The sequence below is a fragment of the Octopus bimaculoides genome, chromosome 3, assembly GCF_046866305.1.
Source record: "Octopus bimaculoides isolate indiv1 chromosome 3, ASM4686630v1, whole genome shotgun sequence".
NCBI lineage: Eukaryota > Metazoa > Mollusca > Cephalopoda > Octopoda > Octopodidae > Octopus > Octopus bimaculoides.
The window spans coordinates 69,399,407-69,426,904 of NC_142930.1; the positions used below are offsets into that span (position 1 = coordinate 69,399,407).

General features: G+C 33.3%; 1 protein-coding gene across 6 annotated transcripts in view; it reads right to left on the bottom strand.

Moving 5' to 3' along the window:
* Window positions 1-27,498, bottom strand: part of LOC106880939 (rho GTPase-activating protein 44) — a 225,981-nt gene that overhangs the window by 61,782 nt on the left and 136,701 nt on the right. For 4 of the 6 annotated variants that reach the window (XM_089349199.1, XM_089349198.1, XM_089349200.1 and 1 more), the window contains exons 10-16: window positions 26,170-26,217; window positions 24,188-24,251; window positions 23,986-24,070; window positions 21,967-22,041; window positions 20,237-20,353; window positions 16,653-16,732; window positions 7,126-7,878 (exon numbers count right to left, since the gene is read on the bottom strand). In XM_089349199.1, the coding sequence (XP_089205325.1) occupies window positions 7,126-7,878; window positions 16,653-16,732; window positions 20,237-20,353; window positions 21,967-22,041; window positions 23,986-24,070; window positions 24,188-24,251; window positions 26,170-26,217 (1,222 nt within the window). The remainder of the gene's footprint in view (window positions 1-7,125; window positions 7,879-16,652; window positions 16,733-20,236; window positions 20,354-21,966; window positions 22,042-23,985; window positions 24,071-24,187; window positions 24,252-26,169; window positions 26,218-27,498) is intronic. The other 2 variants (XM_089349202.1, XM_089349201.1) reach the window with 1 other exon arrangement.

Consider the following 27,498-nt stretch of genomic DNA (forward strand, 5'->3'; position numbering starts at 1 on the left):
TCAAAAGAAGAGATATTTGATGTGAGTTGGATTATTGCAAATTTGAAAAAACAAAGGTCGTTAATCACATTGTTAAATCACTGTAATTATAGACAGGATGGCAAATCTCTGGTGAACAAACTCTGAACCAAGTTCAAATTTAGTTTTAGTAATTTCTTTTACTTCACTAAAGTCCCTGGTAAAAGTATATACATTATATCTCTCATTCAGCCAACTGCTAAAGTCAGTTTGGATGATTGACTATTGATAGAACCTCTAGTCTCAATGTTGAAAAAGTCATGTATTTATTGAAAATTAGTGAAGAAACCAAGAATGATCCACTATTGATAGTACTGCAAATCTCAAAGTTGAAAAAGTTGAGTATTTATCAGAAATTGGTAAAGAAACTGAGTCCATGAGATAAATAGTTATATAATTCTTATACATTACTTAATAATATTCTTTTCAACTCCAGGCACAAGGCCTGAAATTTTTTGGGAGGGGGCCAGTTGATTAGATCGACCCCAGTATGCAACTGGTACTTAATTTATCGACCCCGAAAGGATGAAAGGCAAAGTCAACCTCATCGGAATTTGAACTCTGAACACAAAGACAGACAAAATACCACTAAGCATGCTAACATTTCTTTTCTACCCTAGACACAAGGACCGAAATTTTTGAGGAGGGGACTAGTCGATTAGATTGACCCCAGTACGCAACTGGTACTTAATTTATCGACCCTGAAAGGATGAAAGGCAAAGTTGACCTCGGTGGAATTTGAATTACTTAATAATATTAAAAACAAACTGGTCACAATAGCCAAAATATCAGAAAGAAAGCTGACTGTTTCAGAGAAAGATAGCTGGAAGGTAACTGTGGTGGAATTTACATTAGCTACATGATGACGTTGTTTTAGTATCTTTCATCTTTTCCTTATTTCAGTCATTAGACTGTGGCCATGCTGGAGCACTGCCTTGAAGAATTTTAGTTGATTCAACCCCAATAACAATTATATTTTGTAAAACCTGGTACTTATTCTATCAGTCTCTTTTGCTGAACTGCTAGATTACAGACATAAACGCACCAACTCCAGTAGTCAAGTGATGGTGGGAGACAAACAGACACAAAAATACACACACACACACACACACACACATACACAACAGACTTTTTTTCAGTTTGTCTACCAAATTCACTCACAAAGCTATAGTAGAAGACACTTGCCAAAGGTGCTACACAGCAGGACTGAACCTTGAACCATGTAGTTGGGAAGCAAACATACCACACAGCCATGCCTAGACCTAGCACACCAATCAAATATTGTACACTATCAAAATATTAAATATTTCACTGATTAAACACCATCAATGGACATCTTGCTATCCACCATTGAATTAGAAAAAGCTATTAACATTAACTTGTTTTCTAATAATTTCTTAACTACTCCTAATAAACTACAAATATCCACTAGGTTGTTTTTAATCATCATCATCATTTCAACATCATTATATAATGTCCATTTTTCCATGCTTACATGGGTCAGATGGAATCTGTTGGGGCAAGTTTTTTATGGGCAAATACAGATGCCCTTCCTGTCACAAAACCCCTCGTTACCAGGAAAGGTAATATTTCCCCCATAGCTAGACATGGTTTTCATGGCAGACTGGAAATATACATCCTTGCTTGCATGATAATGATGCTCATTTACAACCATCATATCTAGACATGGGTACAAACACACACACCCACACATGACAAGCTTCTCTCAGTTTCCATTTACCATATCTACTCAAAGGACTTTAGTTGACCCACAATTATAAATGACACTTGCCTAATGTCTTGTGCAGTGGGGCTGAACCTGAGACACATGATTGGGAAGCAAGCTTCTTAACCACAAGTCACACCTGTGCCTATTTCTAAGTATGTACAAAAATAATTTACCAAAAAATGGTAATGGCAGGTTCTATGAATGTTGTACAATATTTACTTCAGAGAGACTTGACACCTGTATGCATGTGTACCAAAGTGTTCTTCAACTTTCTGTGAAATATACAAAAACTTGATAAACAACACTGATGTTTTTCTCTATCCATGCAATAATATTTTCAAACTATTGCAGGCTGGACAGACTGAAATGGACTAAATATTTTCATAATAACGATTTCTTCCTTTATTTTGATAATAATAATGATGATCTATTCTATTTTATTATATTCCCCACAACTCATAAAGAATGTTATTTTTTAACAATGCTGGATCCACTGACACACAATCAGGAGTTCAGCATTTTCTGAAACCATGGCTGAGACTAATAATTTTCCTTTGTCTCAAGATGCTAACAAATTTTCTGTTGTGTTTAAGTGATTAATAGTAGTAAAGATATTGAATTGATTATATTGAATTGCCCGTGTTCAATCCACTGCAGGCTGAGGGCCTAAGCATATTCTCTCCACCAACCATAGTCTTATGTGGAAGCCATGAATTTGAGCTTGAGATCATGCTGGTTTGATGAGCCTACTCTGCCTTACTGGCTCAACATGACTTGGCAGAGGGGTACAGTTTTTTTTTTTTTTTTATACTACTACTCAAGACTCGTTAAGCTGATTACATCAACCCTACTGCTCAACTGGTACTTATTTTATCAACCCTACTGCTCAATTGGTACTTATTTTATCAACCCCAAAAGGATGAAAGGCAAAGTTAACCTCAGCAGAATTTAAACTTAGCACATAAGGACAGACAAAATACTGCGAAGCATTTTGCCCGGTATGCTAATGGTTCTGCCAGCTCATTGCCTAGTAAAGGTAGAATAATTCTTTCTACTGAAAGCACAAGGCCTCAAGTTTGGGGGAAGAGATTAAGTCGATTACATCGATCCCAAAAGGATGAAAAGCAAAGTTGACCTCAACGGAATTTGAACTCAGAACATAGCAGCAGACAAAATACCACTAAACATTTCACCTGGCATGCTAATGATTCTGCCAGCCTGCCATTTTAAGTAAAGGTATAATAACGTCAAAACAAAGCACATTAGCAATGAACATAACAACATAAGAATAATAATTTCTAATTTAGGTACAAGGCTAGTAATTTTGCAGGGAACAGACTAACACTATCAACCCTAGTATTTGACAGGTACTTAATTTTATCAAGCTAAGAGTGTTGGAAGACAAATTTCATCTCAGAACATACAGGGCTACAGGAAATACTGCAAGACATTTTGTCTAATGCCCTATGATTCAACTGACCATCATCCCACAACAATTGTTTCTAATATAGACACAACGCCTGAAATTTTGGAGGGAGAAGTTAGTCAATTAAGTCCACCCCAGAATTTAACTAGTACACTATTTTATTTTAATCCCTGGAGGGGTGAAAGGTAAAGTTGACTTCTGCAGGATTTGAATTCAGAATGTAAAGAGCCAGAAGAATTATTGCAAGGCATTTTGTCCAATGCTCTCAACAATTCTGCCAATCTACAGCCCTAATAATATTGGTTATTATTATTATTATTATTATTATTATTATTTGTTTATCAGCAGAGCATTAAGAAAAAGAGAAAGAAAACATTACACAACAAGAACTCAAACAATGAGTGACACAAATATTCATTCAGATAATAAAGGATAGTGTGGATTATAAAGTTGCATAAAGCCATTGTTAAAAACAAAAGCAACATATACAATTAATTAATAAATAAAACAAAATTCCCAAGAATGAAAACAAGTGAGTGGGGATGGGGAATAGTGATGTTGATAATGTTAGGACATTGTCTGCCACATCCACTCGCTGTTAACCACCCCAAAATGGATTTTCTTTGTAAGAACAAAAATACCAGAATGTACCTTTTAGACTAACACTGCTTTCACCAAAATATTTGGTGGTTAGGATCCACTTACCAAATAAGAGATGTGGGCACTGCAAAAATCCAAGCTGAAAACCTCATCTGTATCAACCTTACACACCTGGGAGGGCTTACATAGGTAATGAATATTGCTCCAACTTTCTAGAGTAGCTCCACCCCTCTGATGCTAAGTCTAGAGACTTTTCTTAATCCTTTTATTGCAGAAATCAGATATATCCCCAAAAATTTTCATTAGCATTAACTGCAGGAAGCAGTTTTATATATTAATATATCATTTGTTGAAGAATATCTTGTTTGGGAAACTATTTTCTCTTGAGATAGTGAAATCGAAGTTGACAATGACAAATTTTAAGTTGACAATGATGTAATCAAGAAAGACAATAATGAAACAGAGGCTAATGATGACGAGAATGAGATTTATGTTGATAATGTAAAATTTGAGAGAAACCCTTTATATGTATATATGTGCATGAATAAATGTGCGTGTGTATGTGTGTGTACATATATAGAATCGCTGGGAACATTATATTGGCCTAACAGGTATAACCCTCTATTGAAGGCTGACATTACACCACCAATAAATTAAGGAACCATATACAAGAAAATTTTTCCAGAGTTAATGTAGATAATTATTAGAGACAAACCTTACCATTTATTACTATTTCTCTGTTTTACCAGTATAGCAATTCAATACGAGAACAATAATAGATCAACAAAGAAACACAATCTACACAAAACTATCAGCTGGAATTAAATGCATTGTATTTTAATTGACATTACTTATTAAAGCCCTTGTAACTAATATGTTTACATTAATAACAATATTAATGCTAAGGGAAAGATCTGTGGTTATTTTGAAACTATAAAAAAACATTTAGTAACCCTAAATATCCTCTTAACACAGTTCAAAAAGATTGGTTAAGATTTGTGACTATTTTTGTTTTATATTGCATTTTGAAATTATGTAATAACATTAGTGCAATTAAACTTTTTTAATTATTTCAGCATGGCTGCAGCTTTCAAGCTGAATCTGATTAAAGAATTAAACACACACACAACCACTCCCAATCCCTTCAGATTCTCCCCACTCTCAGTTGATATTCATCACTCTCTGCAACTATTAGCCTACATCTGTTACTCTCCATTACTCAATCTCTCTCTCTCTCTCTCTCTCTCTCATACACAAACACACCAGTAAACGTGTAACTACTATCACTATCTCTTTTCCATTATCACCTGCAATTGTCTCTCTTGCATTACTCTCTCCTCCAGTATCATTACTCTCTCTCTACCTTTCTCTAGCACCCTCTCAGCCCAATCATACTCGTAAATCCTTCACTCACTCTGGTCCTTCTGTCAAAACTATCTCTTCTATTCAACCACTGACTTAAATGAACAGAGACACTGTAGAAGAGAGAGGTACAAGGCAACCTCATTAATGTCAGTACCATGATAAAGTATAACCAATACACTCTATTAAGTGATGTGCTAAAAGCGGAATGTTTAAGTGATGTAGTTCACACTCGTTTATGAACCGCAAGAAAATCGCCAAAATACCAATATGCCATTAATACCCTTCTACCTATCATTTCCTTATATTATTTCAATATTCAATCCTTTTATTTACTTATTGAGCCAAATTTTCTGTCAAATTCTTGCTCCTGTGTCCAGCAGTTTGGCTGTGGCTTACTTCCCTTCAATCTTTCCAGAGTAACTCCCCTTGTGCTGATGTATAGCTAGCTCTCACTTTTCTGTTTCTTCAGACTTGTTATATACTGTGAGACCAAACACGATTTGTGTTGTGTTCTGTAGTATTGTTTTTGTTTTAAAAATACTATACAAGTAGACATGACATAATAATTAAGGAGTTATACTCTTTTAGTCTTGTCAGCATTATCTCAGAAAGTGATAATATACCAACATATTTAAATATACCAATACTGACTGATGGAGAGAAAAGAATGATTGCCAATCTAACAAACAAGGGCATGTTATATATCAATATATCAATCCTAGGAGACATTATATCTCTAGAACTGAAGAAATTATCCAGATATAAAAACCCAGAAATCACAACATCAAGAATCAATGTGGTTGCAATGACAAAAGGACACAGAAACAATGAGAATATACACAGCATACAACAAGAGCATTTTTGTCTACTGAAAATATTTTATATAGAATACTATGAATATAATGAAAACAGATACAAGAACTGCACATATCCAAGGCATATAAACTGCACTTGGTTATACACTGAAAGCATGCAATAAATAAGACTCACTGAAATAATAGTGAAGATAATGATGAAAATTAATTTTTAAAAAATGGTTGTAATAACAAAATAATAATAATGACAACAATAGCAATTATGAATGTGAATTGTAAGTACAATTTAGATAGAGCAAGGAGTTTTTAGAGTATGTTTATGAAAATGAGGGGAAAATCAATAGATTTACTACAATAATTTCTAAGAACATGTACAAGATCAATAACGTTAGTATGATAGATGCAGATGGTTTGATAATACTAGATTGTTCTTACTATCTGTGAGTGAGGTAAAGATATTATTGAGTAAATAACGAAATCTGTAGAATGAAGGTAGAGTGTGATGACATGCCCCATCCCAGAATGTTTCCGTGGAATCTGAAGGGAATTAATTTTAGCAACATATGGTAAAAAATAGTTTTGATTTAAAGAAAATCAGTAAAAACTCAATTGTAAATTGAAAGAAAATTTTTTTTTAGATTTTTCTGTCAGGAAGATGCAAAATTAAGAGCAACTGAGACATCAAATAAATACAATTTAGCAAATACAAATTGTATAGAAAATATAGGGTTAAAATGAAAACATGCTATTAGATAAAGGAGAGATAATTTTCAGTGAAAGACAGGAGAAGGAAACATGCAGAAGAAAATATGTGCAGAAGTAATGCAGATAATTGACACTAAAATTGTTACAATAATACAGCAAAAGCAATGGCTATTTGTTCCACTTGGAAGCAAGCTGGGGGTGGCAGGCAGAAAATTTAAGTTTTCCTTTTTTCATTTTTCATATTTGTATCAAAAAATTATTCTTTCCTGCAAGCCAATTTTAATTCCCGTTACACAAGAAATGGAAAAATTAATAAAATAAAAAGCTCCTAGTTGACAGTTCCACAGAGTTAGCTAATTTCCACTGTAGTGTACCAATATTATCAAGACACAATTGATAAAGTAGCACTTAATAAAAAAAAAAGTGACTACTATGATAAATTCTAAGAAGGAATTTAAAATTCTGACCTGCTGGGGTGGAACCATTCCGTTCTGTGCCCCCACTGCTAAGACCTGCTAAGTGGTTACTCTCTGTGGAGGCCGAAGGCTGCTTTGTCAAAAACTGGTCATCCCACATAGCTCTAACTTTTGTCATATAGCCAGAGCAATTTCCATCACCCAAAGAGTGGAGGGCAAAAGCTGTATTGTATACATCTGAATGAAAACTTTTGGAAACTAGAGCAGGAGGAACCGACCTGGAGCGTGATGTCTTTATAGCATTCCCAGGCTCAAAGTCAAGAGAAGTGTTAGTGGCTTTAGCAGTGCTACTACATTCCAAAGGGTTCGAAATTAATCCTTCACCTTGATAGGGCCCATTGCTAAAACCAGTATCATCGTCAACCATGTTGAGTTTGTCTGGTAGGGAACTGCCGGTTAGTGTTGAACTACCACTGCTCTGGGTACCGATAGTATCTGCTGAAGGCCGATGAAGATTTAAAGTGCTTGTATGAGCAGATTGTGTACTTAGCTCAGACAAAGGAATCACAGATGTTGTCAGTGACATTGATGTTCCTGCAGTAGAAGTGCTTGATTGGGCAGGAGCAGATTTTTTGTGCAGCGGTGGTATTTGCCCACTTAATGAACGCTTGTGGCAAGATGAAGGAGAAGGGAGATCACTTATTTGGTGGTGAGTACTGGCATCAGAGGAGAGTGTTGTTGGTTGTTGTAAGGTGATGTTGTTGGTTGCGACTGAGGCCATGGCTGTCAAGTGAAATTGTATGTCTAATAAAAATGGAGATGAAAAAATAAAACATTAATTCTGGGTAAATAATAATGAAATAGAAAAAACTCCATAAAATTAATTTTAAGCAAAGTTTCTTCTATAAAGTGATTTCCATGACAACTAAACTTACTGCACTGGAAATTGAACAACTGCAAGTATTGACTGGTTGATTGATTGATCAACAGGGAATTTGAAATAAAATAGTATTGGAAAGAAGGAAAGACTGAGTCAAGTAATAAATAATTAAACATCAAAAAAAAAAAACAGTAACAGCTGTTTTTACAGTTCAGAAAAGTACCTTCAATGAATTAAATATATATATATATATATATATATATATGTATTAGCAATTTTAATGTGATGTTCCTTATTTGAAATTTGAATTTCAAATGTTTTCAACCTCGAGAATGAAGAATAAAAAATAGGTATCTTCAGAGAAATCCAAAGTGAAAATCAACAAAAAATGGCATTAACATGCAGATTATTTATAGATTCCTTTGTGTGGATATGCTAGAAAAAAAAGTACAGTCACATTAATAAAAGAAGGATTTGTTTAAATATTTAAAGCACAAAAATTTTAAATGATTAGATCAATAATTGAACAAAATAAATATCATAAACTATTATCTCTCTTCCCTTTAACTATAAACTTTTATGCCTTATCAAGATATATTTATGATATAATGTCTTGATATTACATATGACTTGTTTCATAAAAGATTCTGACCAGGTCATGAATGAAGTAAGTTTACTGCATCATAAGTCAAAGGAGAAGAATGAAAAAGTATACTGACTTGGGTGGAGAAGTCTATGATAACAAAGATTTCCTTAAAAAAAATTATGAATTACTTAGATTTACAAAGAAGAGAGAAGATAAATATCATGGAAAAAAAGTTTGTTGAAAAGTATAGCAATAGCGATGATGATAATGGGTGAGAACTATATCATGTAGATTATGATAACCTTCACAGTTAATCAGGAGTAGTCATAACAAAATATTGTGATACCAATATTCAAAACAATATTCACCTTAGTGACTACAAATATTATTGATTTTCTCCGGGTAGTACAAATGTAAAAAGCCAAAAGACCATCATTAACAGCAGAAAACAACCAAAGTTTATCAAAACTAGCAAACATTTCCAACCCTCTTAAAATAACAATAACAACATTGTATCATAAGCAAAAATAAATTCAAAGAGAAATAATTAAATACACATAGTTTGACAAATTCAACAAGCTAAAGCTGCACACTAGAATAGACTAGAAATGTCCAATAGAAACTTTTCAATGATCCAGTACAAAAACAAAAAAAAAAACAACTCAACACTTACAAACCACTGTACCTGAAAACATAACTTCTTTCCTCACAATGAGAATATAATGGCTAAAGTAAAAAAAAAATTTTTTTTTAAAGCCATCTAAACACACAGCAAAACATTCACAAGTAAATGAATATCCAGTAATTAAGGATCAAGACTTGGAAAAAGAACTGAAGTTGGTGCTCCAGAGTACATGAAAAATTGTGGAAGAAATAAAAGGATAAATATAGAAATAAAACCATTCTATTGGATAGGGTGGATATGAAGCAGCTGACAGCAAGAGTGAGACTTGGTTGGGTGAAGTTCATGGAATGTGAAGCATTGTTATATGGGAAAAGGTTCTCAGTGAAGACAAAAGGAAAGGTCTATAGGATTTGTGTGAGAGCTGCAATGCTGTATGGGAGCAAGATATGGTGTTTGAAGGAGAGAAAGATGGCAATTTTGAGAAGGACTGAGAGAGCAATGGTGATAGAAATGTGAGCGTGATACTGTTTGATAAGAGGACTGAGGACTTGATGGGGATGCTGGGGTTGGAAGAATCAGTATGTCAGCTGACAAGGGCGAATGGAGTGCAGTGGTATGGGCATATGTTGAGGAGGGATGAGGAGCATATTCTTAAGAGGGTGCTGGAGTTTGAGGTAAATGGACAACGAAAGCAAAGTAGACCGAAGAAAATGTGGAGGGGACAGGTGGAGGAGGAGATTGGGAGGGTTGGCTTGAGAAGGGAGGATGCCCAAAACCTGGCGAGATGGTGTGAGGGCAGTTGCTACGGCATTGAGGTAGATCCGGCCATGCCCGTCAACAGGGACAAAACCCAGATTTAAAATGATGGATGATGATGATGATGATGATGTAAATGTCTGTCCCAAAAGTGAAATGCAAACTACTTTGCGATACTGGAAGGACTCTCAAGAGCTGTGTATGCTGAGTAAGAGAAAGAAAATATATGTGGAGTGCAAGGATAATGTCAAGGAGTGAAATAAATGCTGTAGTTCTGGTATGTAGAAAAGTTCATGATGCATGATGCTGTTGACCAAATTGCTTATAGTATGCAAATAAGATGCAAATGACAGTATTATGGTATAGCAAATTACACAAATTAAAAGATATTAACAACTGGTGGGGAAACAAAGATATTAAACAACACAAGACAGAAAGTAAAGGTGGAGAAAGAGGCAATGGTAATAACAATGATGATGATAAGGATAAAGACAAAATATATCTGAGAATGAAACTGCATCTGATTTATCAAGGACAACGCTTACAATAATTTGTACTTTGGTTAGACAGATGGATGGAAAAAGAGATGAACGTTAACTTCCTGAGTTTATGAAAGAAATATTTCAGAAAATAGATTTATTTTAGAATCTAAACATAATAGAAGTAATAATAGCAATCAATATATTTTGACCATTTCATTGTTGAAATACAGAAGTGGATTAATGAACTTGCAAAAAGTCTCCAGGACTGGTGAAAGTATGGGAAGAAAAGCGGCATTGCTGGAGTGCTTGCTATAAGAGTAGACTCTGCTAAAGACACTCAAAGGCTATAAGGTAGTGTTAAGCAAGAAAAATAGAACAAAATAAGAAGGAAGTCATTGAATATACACTGTATATATCCTGCAAAAGCTGCAATGCTTGCATCTTCTTACAAGGGCATCTGAGAGGGAAAAAAATGTAATAAGTTGTGAAGACTAGATCAAAGAAGAGGTGAAGAAGTTGAGTTAGTACATAAAGAATAGTTCAAATGTGTAAAAAAGTAAACAAGATTACAACATGGTGATGGTTAGAGGAAAGCAATCTCAAGCCAAACACTGAAATTTTCATATTTACAGAGTGTTACATCAAGTTTTGTACAAGCAAAACAACTGTAACCTCACTCAAGGCTATGTGGTAAGTTAGTGAAAATATCTCTCATAGGTGCAGGTGTGGTTATGTGGCAAGAAGTGTGTTTGCAAACTACATGGTTTCAGGTTCAGTCCCAATGAATGATACCTAGGGCATGTGTCTTCTACTAGAGCCCCAGTTCAACTAAAGTCTTGTAAGCCTGTCATATATATATGTAAGTGTCAGTTTGTAAATGAGTGTCACCATAATGCAAGTGGTGTCCTTCGTTTCTAATCTTCTGTGAAAGCACAACTGGTCATGGAGAAATATTACCTTATTCAGAAACAGGTGAGGGTAGGCAATAGGAAGGGCATCTGGCCATACAGATCCTTCTCAATAAATTCTGTCCAACCCATGCAAGCATAGAAAAGTGGACATTGAAACAACAATGACGATGGTTATGATTACCCTTATCATATCAAAGTATAAAAAGTTAGTTTAAGATGAGTATAAATGGTCCTTCTTGAATTGGGTTGGAAGATTAAGTAGTGGAGGGAATATGATGTAGCTATAACTTGGAGTATGTTACAGAGGATGAAGAAATTAGTATTTTGTGAGAGTTTCACATCAGATATGATGCATAGAGGAACATAGATTGACATCATGAATAATGAAAATGAATTACTTGAGTATAGAAGTGGCAATCAAGGACCTTCAGCAGGAAACTTTAAGATGATGCAAAAACAAAATATAGTCATAAACCAGGACACTGAAGAATGAAGAAATCAATCCATTACTAACAGGGGCACTAAGTTAGCAAAAGGGTTACAGTTGAGGACTTAGGTTACTGGCTGTGAGCTTTCAAGAAAAATACAACAGTAAAGCAGAAAAATTTCAAGGATGGAGATATCTTTTTGACCAAATACAAGAACATATTTTGTCTGGTAGCATGCATAGTTAATTGAATTGAACTCTTGCACTCAGCTTATCAAGCACAAAAAGTGGTATCATAATGCAAAACTGTGAAGCCTCAAAACCAGAGGCATTTTTGTCAAATACTATTTTTAGGTATTTGAATACTGGAAAATAATTAAAATATTTCATTATGGCACATCACACCAAATTATCAAAGACTATATAGCAATAAATTTACCTGACAAATGTAAAAATTGATTAACTATTTAGCATTTAAACTGACCATATCCAGCCAAAATATTCTACTTGCTTTATATCCAAACTGGCCAGATCTGGCCTCTCATACCTACCCTAAAATGTCCTTTAAATATAAACAATCACATCATCGAAACTTCAAGGCTACAATATAATGCAGGATAAATTCAAAATAATGTGAATAAATGGGCATTACATTTGACAGAGTAATCTGCACACTAAAGGGTTAATGTTTAAAAAGACAAAAATTGATAGAAAACAAAACCAAACTTCATAATTTTGATTCTATCATAGTTGTTCTACTATCCAGTTTATCTTAACACCTCCATTAGCAATGGCTTCTACATAATGAATACACGACTAGTAGTGGTGTACAATGAATTGCAACAAGTATATCCTCCAAACTGTTTATCAGTAATAACTGCAATTATTAGAACACCAGCTATCATGTGATGAAAATTAAACTATCACACAGTTCATGGTACACATCTTACCATAGAATCAGAAGTACACATTGCAATGCTAACATAGGTTCAGTTTAGTGTGACAGGATGATGTGAGCAATAAGTTTGGAAATATCAGAATAGAATGTAAATGCAACGAGTTCAAGATATCATAAGAATTGCATTATATTCCTACTTTAAAAACTCCATTTAAGCTTATACGAAATGTGCATCATTGTGTCATCAGATTTGAAGAATTGGTTAAGATGAGAAGCCTGTTGTAAAAGACGTATTCTAACAAATCATGAAAATTTCTAAATGAGTAGAAACAATCAAGTATGGGAAATGTGATGTAAAATGTCAAAAATAAAATTATAAACAAATAAATCAATAATTATTTTCCAGCTTTTCCAATCTAATTAGTAAAATATGAAGTGATAAGAATTTAGAATGGAATCACTATACAAGAAAACTATGTCTTTTAGCCAATTGACTGGTAGAAGTTGTGAAGCAGTAGACAAAATATTTTACAGTATTTCATTTATTCCCAAGTTAAAAATACAATCCAACAAGGACTAGTTTTAATTATTATCCCCCTATGGGTGAAAATAAGTAAGATGTATATTGTGATTAATTCAATAAACTATACTCTCCTTTTCAAATATGTGGCAATGTTAAAAATCAATATTGATAAATGATGAGGCATAATATCAGTATTTGAACAGCAAACTTTGAATAACAGAGGAAATAATTTTTTTTATAAAACTGAAGACCAAGATTTATATGTAAATTGTGATCATGAAAATTACTTTTAAATAAAACCCAGGAAAAAAGCAAGTTCAAAAATATATCATTACTGTCATCTCAATTAGTCAACAATCATTAAACCTGATGTGCTTTTCAGTAGAAAATTAACATATGTAAAGACAATAAAAACAGATGAAATATATTATTGATACAGAGGAAAAACATAAGAAAAGAAGACTATTCAGTTTATTTGACTGGAAAAAAATAGTTTTGTTAGTTACACATCTGCAAAGCAACAAAAGAAATTCAAATGAAAAAAATATATATTAATCTTTAAGGAAATTTAGATTTTAACAAGTTTATTTTCTGTTGTAATTTTATTCTTAAATTAATAATCCTTCTCTACTATAATAACATGCAATATTGGGTTCAAATTTTGGCACAAGGCCAGCAATTTCAGTGGAGGGGGAAAATCGATTGCATCAACCCCAGTGCACAACTGGTACTTATTTTATTGACCACAAAAGGATGAAAGGCAAAGTCAACCTCTGTAAAATTTGAACTCAGAACTTAAGGATGGATAAAATGCTGCTAAGCATTTTGCCTGGCATGCTAATGATTCTGCCAGTTCACCGTCTTTCTATAACACACAAGATTAACAAGCCATAACAAGCAAGATACTGAACAGAATTTTATGCCTATTTAATAAAATATAATAGATGTTCCAATGTATGACAATCTCTTCATATAACATACTAACAGTATATAAAGGTTAGATTTAGTCAGTTGATGCAGGAGAAAGAAGACATAGCGACATTAGAAATAATTGAAATAACTACCATGTTTATCATGTTTTCAGACAGAAGTTTACTAAATCACTCAAACCAAATAGTTTTCTTAAATATTCAATATCAATTCAAGAATGAAATATCCAAAGGTGATGATGAAACAAGGAATATTATGCAAAAGACCTAAATAATATGAAAACATTTATTTTTATCATTTAACGTACTGGTAAGATATACCACTGAGACAATTTTAATCAAAACATTCCTTTTGGAAGAGAAATTGCCACTGTCAAAACATGCTGAGGATGGGAGATAAAGTATAATAGTCAAACAATTAGAAGCAATATTTGTCAGCACATTGTCACATCAATATCAATAGGAATTTTATATACAGGTAGAGTTATAAATAAGCATATACATATCTCTCTCTCTCTCTGAAAATATTACATATACAACCTCATAGCTGACGTAAATTACAGATCAATGCAAATTTGATTTAAAATGATTAAGGAAAGAAGCTGATGTAATTTTTATGCAAACAGGAATAATAAGTGAATAGTTTTCTTCAATAATTATGCAGTCTGCTGCTGGTATGTTGGGTGTGGTAGAATGCTGTCTTCATGCAAGAGTATATTTTGGTCATGACTGGAATATTTAAACTTAACTCCAGCACAAAAATTCTTGAATATGGCATACAGTTTTAAGTGATATGCAATTTTTGACAGATTCCAAGCATTACACAAGATTAAATAAATTTAAAATTACCTAGTCGTAATATTTTTTTAGTCAAAATATATACTAAATAAATTTTAAAATAATTCATGAGGCTTCTTAATTTTTAGATTAGAATTATATGTATAAGTATATATATATATACATGCATCATTTGAAGACATGGTGCGTGATAAAAAATCAAAGAAAGAGGTAGAGGGTTGGTACCAACAAACCGTTTGCTAGAATCATTATTTTAATGATTCAGATGATGATTTTTCAGTTTCATCTTTATAAGTTGGCTCTCTGAGTGATGAAGATCCTAAAGAGAACACTTAGGAGGAATATTTAGCTTTGGAGCCTTTACTAATAATGAGACAGTGTTAGACTTACATAACAATAATTTTGACAATAATTCAAACCTGTTTATAGATTTACAACATTATTTTACTGATAAGATAGGATGAATAATGGATTCATTAGATTTTTTTTTTATTATTTGAAACTGATTTCTGTTATGAAAACAAAAATAAAAAAATAAAAAAGCTACAAAGGAAAATGTTTTGAGATGTTCAAAGTAAAAATCAAATATAATTCTTTGCTATGGTTTTTTTTTTGTTGTTTTTTTTTTTTTGTCACTGTGTTTGAGAAGGAAGTGTTTTATCTATATCATCATTCTACCATTCTTGAATCGAAAAGAAGGCAAAGTTGATGAGATTTAGAGTTTGAAGGTCAATGTATAGTGAGATCACAATACATGGGAAAGAAGGGGCCACCTCTGTTTTGATAACGGGTTTAATGAAATAAATAGTTCTGGTGGAAAGAAGCAGGAGGTGGGTGAAATAAGATGGTATTCTACCAAACAATTCTGAAAAATAGAACTAATAGTATCAGTAGAAAAAGCACAGTAAGAGCACAATATGACAGTGGGGAAGATTTATGAAGATTTTTCTATAAATAAAAGTTTATCTATTAGGAAGATGGCTTTCCAAATATAATCTAAGATGCAGGTAATCAAAACAAGTGTACCAATATAAGAAAAGTGTTTATATTGTGCAACATACTCTGCCTTGCAGAGCTACTATAGCTCAGATGTTTATAGTTCTGAAGATGGAAAACCAGGTCACCTAGACATAGCTTTCATAATATTAAGAATATATGAAAGGCCAGTGAAAATAATGTGTTCAAACATGTGAAGTTGTTTGGTAGTGTGGTGCAGTTGTCTGTCCTTGAAAAATGTAATATTTGCCTTGTGTTTGTTACCAGATTACACAGGGACATATATTTTGAATTAGATCAAAAATTATTAAAATGCTTCTGTGGATAACATTTATATATAATGTGTATACAGACACAGACAATCACTAGCTATAATATTTTGTATCAGAGGAACATTTCAAAAGGACTTGTGTATTATAAAGACAAGATTTTGGTCAAAATGTCAATCAGAACAAACTGTTTCAACTGAGTTAATTTTATGTTTGAACAGAAATATTAAAAGTAAATTGAGTGAAAACTAACAACTGAAATGTCACATGAAAAAAAAAATTGAAAAATATTTCTTCATTTTTGAAGAGAGGTAGAACATTTAAATGAAATATTAAATATATATAGGAAACTAAATAATGTAAGTATAATACTTTAATATTGACTGGTAACTAGGGATTAAATTCTGTGAGAAAACTGAAAAAGAAAAACATTGAAATGTCTATCAATGTTAATAAATCAAAAACAAATTTTAAAATGCATAAATAAATATATCTTACCTCCAGGAAAAATGTAATCAGCATTGTTGATTATTGTTTCAATAATGACACTAAAATTACCAGTTGATAGTACTGTTGGACTGAATGAAAAATATATCAATAAATGAAAAATTCCAGGGATATAATCAGGTAAATAAAATTATTCTCTCTCTTGGTATAATTATTTAATTATCAAATAATAACCCTTTAGCATTTAAACCAGCCATATCCGGCCCAAATATTCTGTTTTGCATTCAGACAGACCAGATCTGGCCTCTCACACCTATACTACATCTCAAAGCTACAAGATAATACATGATTAATTCAAAACAATGCAAATAAATAAGCATTATATTTGACAGAGTAATCTGAATGCTAAAGGATTAATTATTTTTCTTTCAGATACTTTAAATCAGGCATGGCCCATCATCAGGCAGGCTGCACAACTAAAATAAAAAATCCAAGATAATTTTTTTTGTTCAGATTGACATTCACAAGTCCTGCAGGTCACAAGTTGCCCATGGCTGGTTTAAATGTTAACAGAACCTGTTATAATGCTAACCTGAGGTTGGATTTAGGTTGAAGGAAATGACTGAAGGGGATTAAGTAGTTCAAAGGTCATGCAGTTATACCTCAGCCACTTTCTACATCTATATATTAATGATTTACTCATTCACTTCTCCAGTTGCATGCACTGCTATATAGATAGTATCTCTTCTCTTTCTACACTCAAACCCCACCAATTTAACCTCAACAATTTTTGGTAGGCTTGCACAGGGACAGATAGTGCAACCTGATCCTTGAATGGGGACAAGATAAAATAAAAATCATTCAACAGCATCAAATATCCATAAAATAAGCACAGACATGGCTGTGTGGTAAGAGGTTTGCTTCCTAACCACAAAGTTTCCGGTTCAGTATCCACTGCCTAGCAACTTGGGCAAGTGTTTCAACTATAGTCCCAGGCTGACCAAAGCCTTGTGAGTGGATTTGGTAGATTAAAATTGAAAGAAGCTTGTTATATATGTGTGTGTATGTGTGTGCTTGTCTCCCACCACTGCTTGACATCCAGTGTTTGTTTGTTCATGTCCCTATAACTCGGCAGTTTGGCAAAAAGACTTTTTTTTTAAAAAAACAAGTATTGAAGTCAATTTGTTCAACTCAACCCTTCAAGGTGGTGCCTCAGCATGATCACAGTTCAGGGAGTGAAACAGATAGAAGGCAAAAGATACCACTTCACTATTCTTTCAGATGACCTTCCATAATGACCATACATATAGCACAAAGCCAAGGATACATCACATACATTAGTGCTCTTTTTCAGAGTCAGATATTTCATCAGCTCCAAACAATTGTTGGTTCTGCACAAGATTGTCTGTGCTAAAGTACTATTCACACACCTGAATTAGTAGGCGATTTTTTTTTTTTTAATGGCTGGATTCCAACCTGAATCTGCAGCAACAAAGTACATGAACACACATATAAGGTCACATAAAAAATATTTAAAAAATAGCCTGATAAACAAACCTCTGCTCATCAAACACTCTAAAGTCACTTGATTGCTATTGTCATGTCTCCTTCTGTCACTACTACATTATTATCATTAGGGATATGGGTTAGCAGAACTGTTAGGGTATCAGACAAACATTTTGTCATATTTAGTTACAACTCTTTACATTCTGACTTCAAATCCCACTGCAGTTAATTTTGAGATAAAAAAATAGTCAAGTATAGGCACTTTATTTTTTTTAATGGCTGGGTTCCAACCTGAACTGCAGCAACAAAATCCATCTGCCACAAGGTCCTGGATACATTCCAGGCCAGTGTCTGCAAACAAGTAGTCAATTTAAGTGTGACGACTTTCCTCTTCTTACATCACCATGAAGTGGGTTCCTTGGATACTTTCAATTCAGGGTGGCACAAGCAGTGACCAGATAGCCGCAACTGTCTTTACCTATAGGCATACTTCAACTTACATAATTTCAAGTTGTGTCCTTTTTGACTTTACATAATTTTTTTAAAGAAATGAATGGGAAAATTAAACCTCAACTTCAGTCAATTTATTCAACTTTATGTCATACTCAGTGAACATATTTAATTTACCAGCATAAAAATTAACCCTTTAGCTTTTAGACTGGCCAAATCTGGCCAAAATATTCTGTATTCTGACCAGATCCAATCTTTCCAATCCACCCTACAATGTCATTCTAAGAGTAAAGCTATCACAGCACTGACAGGCACGGTCCCAGGAATTTTTCAAAGGGAGGGCACAAGGTCAGAAGGGAATACAATTCCAGGAGAAAAGGACAAAATAACATTATTTAGAAATGCACACTGCTTTTCTTGACGGAGGCACATGTCTCTCAGGCACCCCTTTGGGTCTGCCCCTGATTGAAGTCTCAAATCTATGAGATAATGCATGGCTAATACAAAACAATATGAATAAATAAGTACTACATTTAAAGTAATAATCTGAATGCTAAAGGGTTAAAAAACAGCTTTTAGGTGTTTATACCGAAACCAAAGCGGAAAATCAAATAAAATACATGTGAAAATATATGTAGAAACCATTTATTAAAACAGATATGAGCAAATAATTTTTTTTTAATGTTTTCTTGTATTATGTCATTTTTTGAGAGTTAAGTTGTGTCTTAGAACTAATTACCAGTGTAAATTGAGGTATCCCTGCACTGAGGTTTAGACAACTTACCCATCCACCTCTCACAAAATTTCTAGATTTGTACCTATTAGAAACTATTACATTTATGAGTATTTATTTATTTATTTTTAATTCATTGTTTATATTTCTCACTTGGCTTGTCACAATCCAAAGACAGAGTGAGATGTGACAAGACTGTCAACATATTACATATGAATGAAGTCATTCAAAATTTTTCCATTTCTATTTTCTTTTTTTTTTTTTTTTGTGATTTGAAATGGAACAACAACAGAACATGATTGTAGTAAAATAATACAAAGTAAATAATTTCTTTCATCTAAGTACAATTTTCCAAATAATCATATCTAATTAACTGAATCAATGGTTATCAATGGTTATCTATTAGATTTTTGGAAGAATTAAGAATATACTTGGTGACAGTGTCACACGATTAAAACAACTCGTTTAATAATATATCAATCAGCCATAGAAACTCTGCCAAATCAGATTGGAGCCTGGTGTAGCCATCTGGTTTCACCAGTCCTCAGTCAAATCGTCCAACCCATGCTAGCATGGAAAGCGGACGTTAAACGATGATGATGATGATGATGATGATGATAGGGTTAGGGTTGAAGTTAGGGGTAGGAAGTGGGGCTAGTCAATTATATCAATCACAGTACTCAACAGGTACTTATTTTATTGTCCTTGAAAGGATGAAAGGCAAAGCTGACCAAGGTAGAATTTGAACTCAGAGCATAAAGCTGCAAGAAATACTGCTAAGCAATTTGTCTGGCATGCTGATGATTCTGCCAACTCACCACCTTTACTTTCTCAATAACAATAATAGTACACATACATATATATATATATATATATATATATATATATATATATATATATATATATAAAGATATACTGTTCAATGTATTAAAAATTTCATACTTACAGACTTTCATCTGATGACCAAAGCAGATTAGGACCTATCACGATAGCAATATTACTAGCTGTCATTTTATTAGTATTGGAACACTTCGCTAATTTTGCAAGAAATTTCACTAAATACCTGCAAGTATAAGAAATAAAAAAAATATGATTTGGTTCAATTAATACACATCCACAAACATTTAATATTTTCCTTAACATTTCCACACACTTTTCTGTACTTGTTTGAACTAGCTATTTAAAAAAAAAATTTTTTGTATTTGTGCTTCAGTTATCAAGAGTGAGATGCTTTTCATTAGACTAACCATTTATGAGATGAACTGGAGAAACATGTAGAACAGGGGTTCTCAATCATTTTGTACTTAAGGACCCCTTTGATTACTATTTTATTCTAGGGAACCCCTATAGTTATTCAATGTTTACAACTAGTTTTATAAATACTTCTTTCAAAATTCCTATTTTGTTATTCACACATTAACTTGTGTATGCTGAACTATGTAAAACATTATAAAAAGAAACCTAGCTGCTTCTTGCAATAGACACATTTAAATCAAAACTTTACATGGACTCTTAAAATACTACTGTGGATCCTCAATTTACTATTTTGCAGAGGTCATGTGGACACTAGTTGCAAATCACTGATGTAGAGTATCAATAACAAAACACTATCTTTGGGGTTAACATTTCTTTCGCAGGAGCCTGATCATAGCACCTCAGCCTAAAAGCTCTTTCAAAAGATATGATGGTCGTGTGATAAAGTTGTTCAGCAAATTTTAACTTATAATTTAATTTTGGTTTTTCAACATAAAATTGTGTTTCTGCTTATCCAAATGCAAGATAAAAGACATAATCCAATGACTACGTAATTAGGTGATGTAGCATAGAATTACAATTTTGTCATTGTGTTGTATGATAGACAACTTAAATCTACTATTGATTTCAAATTTTGGCACAAGGCCAGCAATTTCAAGGCAGGGAGTAAGTCGATTACATCAACCCCAGTGTTCAACTGATACTTATTTTATTAACCCTGGAAGGATGAAAGGCAAAGTTGACCTCAGCAGAATTTTAACTCAGAATGTAAAGACAGTAATTTTGAGGCAGGGAGTAAGTCAATTACATCAACCCTAGTGTTCAACTGGTACTTATTGTAGCAATCTTGGAAGGATGAAAGGCAAAGTCAACTTCATCAGAATTTGAACTCAGCAAGCAAAGATGGACAGCAAGATAAGCATTTTGTCCAGCACGTGAACAATTCTGCCAACTTGCTGCCTTACTTGAATCTAATGTTAAGAAAAATTTTTTTTTTTGCTTTTCTCTATCAATTTTGTAATGAAAGTATAAGTAGTATAATTTTTTTTTGTTGCTGAAGCAATTGCTTTCAGAGACAATACTCTTCTTACCACTAAAAAAAGTTAACAAATTATTATGTGGTGAGAAAGAAATGTTAGTAAATATGTAATAATATTTTCAGTTATTTCAACATGAATAGGAGTCAACTCCAAATATATTTTAGCCTTATTATGATGATCTCATCATCACAGTACTTGCTGAAGCAGGGCTGAAAATTATCACAGTAAATGTATAAGAATGCCCATTGGTTTTTATAAGAAACTAAAGCTGGAGCAAACAGAGTTATGGCACAGCACACAATTGTAGCAATGTAATTCAAATACTTATATGAATAAATTTAATTTGAATATCAATCTAGAAAATATAGCAAATATTACACACCTAAAATTGTCATAATTTTCTTTAGGCAATTTATTTACAGTGGCAGTTAAAGCAGCCAGACGTTGGTCTTGTGGTCTGAAATAAGATAATAAAGAGATTATATAAAACATAACAATGGACTATCATGTTCTTGTTACTCTCCTTCACAAATAACAATGACTTCATATTTTATTATTGAAATGGAGAGGACTCGTAAGTTTTCCCAAAGACAAGATGATCTCACTAGTGCTGGTGTTATGATAAAATTCATCTAATACATTCTGTGAAGTGATTAGTGTGACAAAGGGCATTAAGTCATAGAAACCATGCCAAAAATAGAATATCAGAGTAAGGTATGGCCCTCTGGCTTATCTAGGATGGCTGTAGTTCTAAACAAGGTCTGACTTGGACCATTATGACCCATGCAACCCATACCAGCATGGAAAATGGACATAACATGATGAAGATGATGATGATGGTGTATCAAATATAAGGGAAATGTCTACTTTAAGTTTTTTTTCCTCATAATAGCTTGGACTTGGTGAATTTGCAACACCACATAACTGCATGTAATTCAACCTTTTCTTCTCTTATTTATGAACCTTAAAGTTTCGACTGAAATAATTTTCCCCCAAGTATTCCAAGGAACTATTTCTGCCATTGCTACCTTCCACTACAAAATGACAGCACAACCTCCCAATACACACACATACACGAAAACTGCATCATCATCATTATTTTACATTCTTTCTCCATGCTGGCATGGTTTGTACAGGTCTTCATGTTCTAAGTTACTTCTGGGAGCCACTTTTTTGAAAGACAAGTTGGAGTACTGTACATAACTCTTTTGGCATAGTGACTGCAGCTGGATGCTCTTCCTCACACCAACTACTTTACAGAGTGTACTGAATGCAATTTATCATCACACAGGCACAAGAAAAGACTAAAGGGTCCTTTCAATCCTATGCTTTTTCCCTATGTTTGTCAGCCATTTTACAGAATACACAGAGTACATTTTATTGTAGCACCAACACTAAAGAGGTTCTCATGTCCTCAACAACACAGGATTAAAAGGGTCTTTCTCACATAGTGTTTACTCTGCTTATATATGTGTCTGTACAGGTTCTCTTTATGTCATTATACATATATATATATATACATAGGTGCAGGTGTGGTTGTGAGATAAGAAGCTTGCTTCCCAACCACATGGTTCCGGGTTCAGTCCCACTCTATGGCATCTTGAGCAAGTGCCTTCTACTATAGCCTCAGGCTGACCAAAGACTTGTGAGTGGATTTGATAGGCGGAAACTGAAAGAAGCCTGTCGTATATAAATTTACATAATATATATATATATATATATAGTTCTATATTTAAGAGATGAGGAATTATGGACATTATTTACATTTGACGGATATTTGTCCTCATCTTGTTTGTTGTTAACACAACGTTTCAGCTGATATACCCTCCAGCCTTCATCAGGGTTCTCATTTCTAAGGTATTTTTTGATGTTGTTGTTGTTATTATTGTTGTTGTTACTGCCTGGAATTGAACTCAGAATCTTGGGGTTAGTAGCCCGCGCTCTTAACCATTATGCCATATGCTTGTGGTTAAGATGAAGGCTGGAGGATATATCAGCCGAAACGTTGTATTAACGACAAACAAGATGAGGACAAATATCTGTCAAATGTAAATAATGTAATATATATATATATATATATATATATATATATATATATATATATATATATCATCATCATCATCATCATCATCATCATCATCGTTTAACGTCCGCTTTCCATGCTAGCATGGGTTGGACGATTTGACTCCAACCCATGCTAGCATGGAAAGCGGACGTTAATTGATGATGATGATGATTGTAGTTCACTTGAAGCATTGTAATACAGAAGTAGAATAAGAAATGAAAAGGGAAAGAGGTCACTGCATTGTTAGAAGATTTCCTCATTTTCCTTTTCATTTATTATTTTACTTCCATATATATACATCAATAGTATATGAAAAGATGCAAATGTAAAACTTACAAATGAACTGATTGCACAAATTCTGCATACAAGTCGAACGTCAAAAGAGGTTCAGGAAGTTCCCTTAAATACTGTTTCATGGCCCCTAAGTAATTAAAAAATAGCAAAAAGAAAATAATAAAATAAAAATTAATATTTGAGGTTAAACAGCAAAAAGACTGTAACACTTAAAAAGTTTACTGAACAGAATAATGAAACTTACCAGCTACAGTATGTAAATCATGCTCGTATTCCTCCATATCTACTATACCAGCATCAAACGATGCCTAAAAAGAAAGAAAATAATACTTTTTCATCAAAATATCCAACACAATTTGAATAACTACAAAAAATTGATAGAATGTTTCTTTCATTTTTACCAACAACCAAAAATGTACAACTTTTCAGTGGAATACAAAAATTTGTTTACTTAAATATTTCAGCCTTATCTTGCATAAGAGAAAAAAACATTCCACAGAGGTCCTTTTTCAATAACCTTAATGAGAAATAAGAAAGCTAAATGTTGATACTTGAGTACTGAAAGTTATTAATGATATATTTGAAGGAATATGAACCAGATTATTTATTCAGTAAAGAATTTAGGGTCCAACTAACTCTTCTCGCATAAAAAATTGTAAAGCACCTCTATATGGTCTTGATCTGCTACAAACAGCAACCTAATTACCTTAAAACCACACTTTATCATCTTTACAAAAACCAAAAAGCCACATTTGATAATGTAGTCCTAGATACATTGTCTGAAAATAAGATGGTAGGAATCCAATAATAATTGCTTTGTTTAATTAGAACTAATCTGGCATTAAACAACAAAACGCCCAATAGATTTGGAATGTTTGTCATTATTGTTTTAACATCAGCTTTTCCATGCTTGCATGGGTTGGACAAAGTTTAATGTGCAGATTCTCTACAGCCAAATGCCCTTCTCATTGCCAACCCTCAACTATTTCCAAGTAAGGTAATATATTCCCCCTGGCCAGACATGTTTTTTACAGAATTTTGAAAATGAATAACTTTGCTTGTGTGACAGTGACACTCATTTACATCTATTGGGCAATGTCAAGACAGGGACACACACACACACATAAATATGTGTGATGGGCTTCTTTCAATTTCCATGTACCAAATCCACTCACAAGGCTTTGGTTGGCCTGGGAATATACTGGCCAGGGAATATACTAAGACTTTTACCCAATGCAACTGAATCTGAAACCATGTGATCGGAAAGTAAACTTCTTAATCACACAACATTGCATGCACCAAGTTAGAAACTGTCCTACATTTTACTGTTCATTAGAATAGGAACATATAAAGGAATAAAAATGTTGTCAGATACTTGTTTCTAATAAACTGACTTTTCAGAAGTTTGGAAAATTCCACCAAAACATTGTCTTTGTATAATAAGGATGCCAGAATTAAAGACGTTTAATAGTTCTGAATTTATATATTACACTGTATAACAAAATTTTTATTCATTTATTATTTATTTATTTATTTTTTGTACTTGATCAGTAAGTGTTATTTCCTATTTGCTTCTATCTAGAAGTCAAAGGAAATGACTACTATTCCCTTCAAACTTTGCTTTTGTGACCTGGACATCAATGTTTTGTAACTAACCTATTTTCCATAACATTTCAGATAGATTCAACACTGAGTTGCTGAAGCAGAAGTTTCTAGAACTTTCTAGACGTTTCAAGAACTTTCAAGAAGTTTCTAAAAGTTTCAAGAATTTCTAGAACATTCTGGCAACACAGTTCAGTTTACTTCGAGCTGTCCAAGTGGAGACAAGTTTGAGGAAAGCTAAGTTTGAAGGGAGTATTAGCCATTTTTCATTCTTTCTAGGCATAAGCAAATAGGAAATAAGAGTTGCTACCCAAAGACGAAAATCATGTTACACAATGTTATTTTTGTAAAACTGCTAATTTTACCATTGGCAGAAATGGTAGACATTAAAAATCCTAAAGTTATCTATATTTTCTACAAGCAAGTTTGACAGAACATTAACATCATAGAAGCATGTTGCATACACATCCTGTAGCTAATTTTTCACAAGCTTTGGATTTATGCTTTTTGCTGTACTACAAAACTAATTAAAAAAAGATTATTAGTTTAAATATATTATCAAGTAATTTTTTTAAAATATGTAATTATTATCTGAATATATGAAGTAATGTTTTAGGAGTTTACCTTCAATTTTTTTACTTTTGAAGCCATTCCTGCTATTCTAAATAAACCCTGAAACAAACATAAATGTTTAACATGTTAATGTCAAATAAAAAATTTAAAAATAAAAATCGCAAAGAATTTTTCTAATTCTACATTCATTCTTTTAAATCACCATCATCATCACCATCCTCACCACCACCATCACCATCTTTGTAACTTATTCATCCATTTTCCAAGCTGGTATGAGCTGAGCAGATCATCAGTTCTTCAATGTTACCAATCTCTGAAATTGATCAGAGAACTATGATTCCCTTGCACCTTCCATTTTAGCACAGTTTACATGGCTTGATGCCTTTCCTAACATCAACCACTTTATAGAGTTAAAGTATTTCAGCTTTTATTTAACAGAAACAGCCAGTATCTGATCTCATGGAAGAAAATATGTGAAAAGGGAAACTTGTTACAGTAACCACCTTAAGCGAAATTCAAACCTGAAAATGTTTAATTATCTCCCCCTGATAAACACAGCTTACTGTGTGGGGACCAGCATGCCAAAGAATAAGCCCATTTCCTCTGTGTGTTGTAAAAGACAACTAAAAGAGGTTGAGGTAGGATTTACACTTTGATCTCATAAAACCCTCACCAGCAGCTACTACCAAAACAAACCCATGAATCAGAAGGTTGTCACCTGAGTGGTGCAAAGGGTCCATCCACCAGGAGTAGGGAGTCACTGACAAATGTTGGATGCAGTAACATGTTGTAATAGTAGATGCCTCCATACCGGACCGACCTCCCCCAATAAATTTACAGCATGTAAATCCCAAGAAATAGTGACAAATAAAATGGAAATTTGTAAACATAACTAGCATACCTCACATGTGTAAAAATAGAATTTCACAAGCAAGGAGAATAAAATAGGCAACAATATGATGTTTGCTTCACTGACAGAACAGTTTGGTGCTGTCCTCTAGAGGAACTGTACTACTTAAAACACAATATGTACAGGCATGGCAGTGTGGTAAGAAGTTTGTTTCCCAACCATATGGTTTTGGGTTCAGTGCTACTGCATGGTACCTTGAGCAAGTGACCTCCAATATAGTCAGAGGCTGACCAAAACTTTGTGAGTGGATTTGGTAGGTAGAAACTGAAAGAAGTCTGTCATGGGTGTGTGTGTATAAATATATATATATATATGTTTACAACAAAGCATTAGCACGAAGCAGTATTATGGACAGAATTAAGGCTAGTTGAAATATGTTTGTCGTATATTTCAACTGCTATAAAGTAAATACACTGCAGTTACTGTGGAGAAAAAAAATCTCTCTTATGGTAAAAAGGTGTGAAAACACC